The sequence below is a fragment of the Pteropus vampyrus genome, unplaced genomic scaffold, assembly GCF_000151845.1.
Source record: "Pteropus vampyrus isolate Shadow unplaced genomic scaffold, Pvam_2.0 Scaffold14, whole genome shotgun sequence".
NCBI classification, from domain to species: domain Eukaryota; kingdom Metazoa; phylum Chordata; class Mammalia; order Chiroptera; family Pteropodidae; genus Pteropus; species Pteropus vampyrus.
The window spans coordinates 42909-48670 of NW_011888795.1; the positions used below are offsets into that span (position 1 = coordinate 42909).

Consider the following 5762-nt stretch of genomic DNA (forward strand, 5'->3'; position numbering starts at 1 on the left):
ACACACACACACACACAACCACCTGTGGTGGTGGGTGCCCATGATCAGAATAAAGTTGATTTCTAGAAATCAAAGCCAGTGTTATTTTTTTTCATACCTGAGTTTGTTCTCTGCCAACCTAAGCGGCCTCGTCTGGTCCCACCCTTTGACCTGCCCACTGTGCTTTTCTTTTTCATTCCTTGGGCACATCAAACTCTTTTCTACCTGGGACCCTTGTCTGGTCCGATTTAAATGTCACCTGCCCAGAGAAGCCCTCTTGTCTGCTCTATTTTGAGAGGTCCCCTCATGCCCCTTATTTTCTCCCTAATAACTCCACTTTCTTCACAGCACTCACATTTCTAACTTTTTTTTCTGTGTATTTGTTTATTGTCTGACTCCCACTCTTTGAGGGCAGGAATTGTCTTTGTGCTTACTACTACTCTAGGCTCATGACTGGCGTGCAGTAGGTGCTCAATAAATGTGTTGAATTAATTAAAAAGGAAGAGGTGTGTTTGGGGCCCATGAAGCAGGGCCGTTTCGGGCCACTGAGTGGAGAGGCTGGCTGGTTCGCAGGGCTGGACTGTGTTCCATGTCATCTGACAGTTTTTAAGTCAACAATTAACCAAGCAAGACCTTGTGCTGGGTACCAAAGATGAGGACTAGGGCCTCACTGTGGTGAGGGCAAAGAAAACCAGACAGGAGACAGGACCTCAGCTGAGTGAGTCAGTACTCTGGGAAGCGGGAAGGTAAGGCCCTTTGCAGGCTCAGGGGAGCTCCTTGGAGGTGACAACTGACCTGGGCTGTGACGGAGGCTAGGCACTAGACAAGTAGAGGTGGCGGGGTACAAAGAGCAGGCTAAGCCTGAGGCATCTCTGGTGAGAGGTGCAGTGACAGGGGCAAAGGAACTCATGTTTCTGACCACATAACACATATCAGCTGTGCACATACTGGCTCATTCTGTCTGTGTGACGGGACAGGGATCACTATTTCTATTTTATAGTCAAGGAAGTGGAAGTCGTCCAAGGTCACAGAAGGTCACAGAAGGGTGAGCTTCCTTCTTAATTCTGTCCAGCTTAGCAACTCCTGGTGACCACCACTCGCCTGGCCTCATTCCTACTCCTGCCGCTTCTGACGGAGGGTCATTCAAGTGTGAAGAAACTGAGTATTACTGATGCCTTGTTCACCCCAATCATGTCCAACACTGCACCAGACGTGTAGCACCCCCTCAGTAAGAGCATGCAGGTAAAAGTTAGCGGGGAGGCTAGGCTCCTCATGAGGGAAAACAGACACCGGTCAGCCTTCTGTGTCTCTGGCAGCTCCCAAAGCAGGTGGTGGTCAAGAGAGATTTAGTGGGGCCTCTGAGGTTCGTGTGGCCAGGAATCCAGGGCCGCTCTGGGGACAGGGCTACTGACCAGCTCTGGGGCTACAGGGTCGGGCCAGGCCCAACAAGGACACACTGCTGAGCGACTTCCTCTCTCCTTCCACCCTCCTCCCACTTGGCCCTCTAACCTTGATCATACACTTCACCCACCACGGGCTTCAGGCCATGCTCCTTTCCCGCCTCATAAATGGCTCCTCCATCCAGAGTGATGGCGTCAGCGTCCAGGGCCTGCTGGGAACATGTGAGTCAGCCCCACCCGGCCCCCTGGCCCACTCAGAGAGAAGCTCAAGGACACCCACCAGTCTGCCTAGGGCCCACTGAAAAGCCCCAGACGTCCACACTGGTCCTCTTAGTCTGGCCCAGGAGCCTTGTCCTGGCTCAGCCTAGCAGGTCCCTCCGCCACCAGGGCCTCGGGCTCTCCCACGTTACCAGGCCCAAGGTGACAGCTCTCCTAGGCCAAAGGCTCATCTTGCTTTTCTAGCTGTTATTTGAAAAATATTATTAATTTTATAGGACTTATAATAGATATACATAGTAAAAAAATCAGGTAGTACAAAATGGTATGTAGTAAAAAGTGAGTCTCCCTCACTCTCTTGTTTCTCAGCCCCCTGCCTCCTGTTAACCTGTTTCTTGGGTTTTCTCTCTAAGCTGCAGACTGAATCGCATAAATGCTCTCTTCAGTTTCTCCCTTTTTATTTTAAAACGCAAATGACAGTATGCTGTCAGTGCGTCAGGGAGTCCGTGAATAGAATTATAGTTCGACTCTCATGGTGGAGCCTGACCCAAGCCCTTGGCCCACCTGGGACCATGGCTGGATTAGGTCTTGGGACGCATCACAAGCTGAGCTGAAATGAGTTTGCCCCTGAGGCTCCCATCCTTACCATGTCTTGCCACTAAATTCCTGCCTCTGAATATTGTCAGTGCTGGGTTATCAGATGTTCTGCCACTCAGAACTGGTTTCCCATCCCCTACTCACACCGCCAGGACTGCTGGCCCCCGTTCCTCCTTCCCCAGAGGCCCCCGTTCCTCCTTCCCCAGAAACCACACAAGCCCGGTTTTGGAAAACTCCATGGCAGAGTGAATAACCACCATGGGCCACTAGGAGTCTGCTACCTGGGCTCCCCTTGGTGGGCTGGGTAGTATCCCCATGCCGGCTGAGGCCTTGTAGAAGAAAATCTCTGCCTCTCAGACACCTTTCTCCACTGGCGCCCATCTGAGCAGGGGCCCTTTTTGAGGCCTCCCAACACCCGAAGGCCTGGCCTGGGCAGGAAACAAGCTGGCCCTTGTTGCCTGGGAAACTCAGGAGATCCTATCGCCCAATCCTGGCGGGGTGGGGGGCCGAGGGGTGGGCATAGGTGACTTTCCCAGTGAATGAAGTTGTTGTGTGCTCCCTCCTGAGTCAGAGCCCTCTTGTCTGGCAGGCTGTGGTGGCAGAGAGGAAGGGAGAAGACTCACGGTGATGAGCTGGACACAGTGGTCGGCTGAGGTGCCCTGAACGCACAGGAGGGAGGGCTGAATCCCGGCTTCCTGGAAGGACTTGCTCATGTCGCTGCATTTCTGCTGCTCGGGGTCTGAGGTGGTGCACCACCGCACCTCCATCCCGCTGAGTGCTGGGGATAGGGGACAGTGAGGCCCAGCTCCTTATGAGCCTCCAGCCTACAGCCCCCACCTGCAGAGGGGGTGGCCTCAGCAACTCTGTATGACCCAGTCCTCTGCAGCAGCATAGCCCTCCCACTGGGAAGCACTAACGCACAAAGAGGTGTCACAGACTGGGAAAGGCTGGCTCATTGGCAGAGTTGTGCGCGCGAGGCCATGCATGGCCCGGTGCTCAGAGTAGATGGATGGCTCAGAGCCTGGTGCTTAACAGAGGCAAGGGAGTGTCCCTCTTTGTGAGGTTACCCTTACCCTCCCTGCCATCACAGCGTGGGGGCAGGGGCGGTTAGAAGGAGCATGGGCTGGGGAGTCCTGCTGGCTCTGTAAGTAGGCAAGTTCCTGCCCCTCTTTGGGCCTCCCTGTCCTCCAGGAGAATGCTGGACAGGGTTCCTCACTAAGCAGTGTTCCTGGGCCCTCCTCATGAACTGAGACATGAGACAGGGAAGTGGTTGTGGCTGCCCAGTGATGCCCCTCTTGGAGCATCTGAGATTATGCCTGGTGCAAACCCACCCTCAGGGGACACCGTGCCAGGCCCCTGCCAAGGGGAGGCTGAGGACGCAGTAGGCTGGCTTCAGGTTCCTGCTCCTCTAGCTGGTGACTTAAGGCAACTTATTTGATCTCTCTGAGCCTATTTCATCATCTGAGAAAGCAGATGAGAAAATCCACTTTCTGTGTTATAAATAAACCTATGTTGAGAACCAGGACACGCAAGTCCTAAGTGGACTTCCACTTAGCCCTCTCCTTCCTGTGGGGACTCTTTTGGGTCCCATGACCTGACCAGGTCTGAGTCCCAGAGAACTCCCCGCCTGGTGACCCAGCAGAGCGGTGCCAGAGTTCCCTGAGGTTGATGCCTTTGAGGAGCTCCTCCGCCACTCATCCTGACCAGCCAGGATTGCTGGGGAGGCCTGTGCTCCTGGGAAATGCGCGGCTCTGGGTCCAGTTTCCGCTCCCAGAGACCGCCGGGTCACCCTCTCCTGGCAGCTCGTGCTTCTCATTCCCACGCCAAGGCTAGGGCCGCGGGTTTGCACAGTCTCCCTTGCACCTCCCTCAGTCTCCCCAACTCCCGGTGGCACCCCGGAATGTGGAACTGCCCTCCCCTCTCCAGTGCTCCGGACTGCACCCCGATCGCGGGCAACTGCAAAGGTCGGACCGGGGTGGCCGGTCCGTATTTTTCTATCGATGAGGGAAGAGCGGTGACGTGAACCCGTCCTTGCAGTAATCTCCTGCGATCCCTGCGAGCTGCTCGCGGAGGTCTCGCCTCTCCGCTCACAGTCCGGGCCCTGACTTCCTCCGGAGGGGAGCGGGGCGGACGCCAGGAGCCCGCGTCTGCGCCCCTCCTCCATCCCTGCATCAGGCAGGTCTCCCTGGAGAGGTCACCTGGGAGCTATCTCGCGCCTTCTCCCCTCCCATCCCTCCTAATTTTCCCCCGCCTTCTTCCCGGCGGGCCCTCCAGAGAAGTAGAGTCACTCTGGCCTCCAAACCCTCCTCTGGCTTCCACGGCCATCAGGAGCGTTCACCCTCCCGGACGTTCTCCCGACACTCCGAGGCTCTCTCATCCACGCCTCTGCCCGCGCTTCTCCTTGGCACGTCAGAGGGGCCGCTTTTTCAAGGCCCAGCTCAATGCCACTTCCTCCAAGAAGCCCTCCAGACTTCCCAGTCTGCCCTGGTCAGTGCTAGTTCCCGCTATAGTCCTCATTCGCGAGACGCGGGTTCAGGGCACACTTCCCAGCCCCTAAGACTCTGCTCAGGGGGCTCTGGGGAGCTCTAGAACCCCCGCCCCGGCTCCTGCTCCCACGGCTGGGCGGCGGGGCCTCACCAGTGCGCAGAGCCAGGCAGAACCACAGAGCCGCACTCGAGCCCCGCATGGCGCGATCTAGAGCTAGCTGGGGCCGGAGTGGGTGCTGGTTGGGTCTAGGTCTGGGTCCGAGTTGGGTCAGCAGCAGCCGAGGATTTCTCCCTCCTTCCTCCCAGCGCGGGCTCACAGTTACTTAAGTGCGGCCGGGGCGTGCCTTGGTGATGTCCACGCCCCTACAACGCACCATCCCACCTCAGACTGGACACCTGGGCTGACCAGACTGGGCTTGCCCTTCTCTCTGGCGCCCCTTGCTGGATCCTCGTCTGGCTGGGGGCTAGTCTAACCTCTCGGACTCTCTGGATCCTGGGTGAGAGCCTAGACCCGGGCACGCACACTCAGCGGTCCCTGAGAGTCAGGTGTCTGCTCTCTGGTGGCCTGATTCCCTCAGCTCACGGGCTGTTCCAGGGCTCTTTCCCCTCAACAATTGTCTGGTTTGTCAGCACCCTCTCTTCCCCTTGTCCTAGAAAGACCTCAAATATCATGTCCAACTGGAGAGTTGGAAAAGCTCGGATTTGGAAGGAAAAAGAGGTCAGAATCCCAGAGTCTGAGCTGGAAGGAAGCTTGAAGGCCATCGAATTAATTCACCAGCTGCTCCTCAAGCACACTGCACCAAGGATCTGGGGATACAGAGATGAACCCTGGTAGACACGGCCCTGGCTGGGGAAGAGCTGGCAGTACTGGGCCTCTTCTAGGGACTAAAGAGGGGAACGAAGTGACTTGCTCCGGGTTGCACATTTAGTCAGTGATGAAGCTGGAACCAGAACCCAGGTCCCTGGCAGAGCCTGGCTCTTCCCATCATGTTTGGAAGATGGAGAGAAGACCAGAGACTGGGGAGGAGGAGGAAGCAGAAAAGGACAAAGCAGGAGATGAGAAGAGGAAGAGAATGAAGAAAGT

At 56.4% G+C, this 5762-nt stretch overlaps 1 protein-coding gene across 1 annotated transcript in view; it reads right to left on the reverse strand.

The window, feature by feature from the left end:
- Nucleotides 1–4962, reverse strand: part of MELTF (melanotransferrin) — a 24372-nt gene extending 19410 nt beyond the window's left edge. The window contains exons 1-3 of the mRNA XM_011383243.2: nt 4830–4962; nt 2816–2970; nt 1489–1588 (exon numbers count right to left, since the gene is read on the reverse strand). Of these exons, the coding sequence (XP_011381545.1) occupies nt 1489–1588; nt 2816–2970; nt 4830–4878 (304 nt within the window). The 5' untranslated portion in view covers nt 4879–4962. The remainder of the gene's footprint in view (nt 1–1488; nt 1589–2815; nt 2971–4829) is intronic.
- Between the last annotated feature and the right edge of the window lie 800 nt (nt 4963–5762).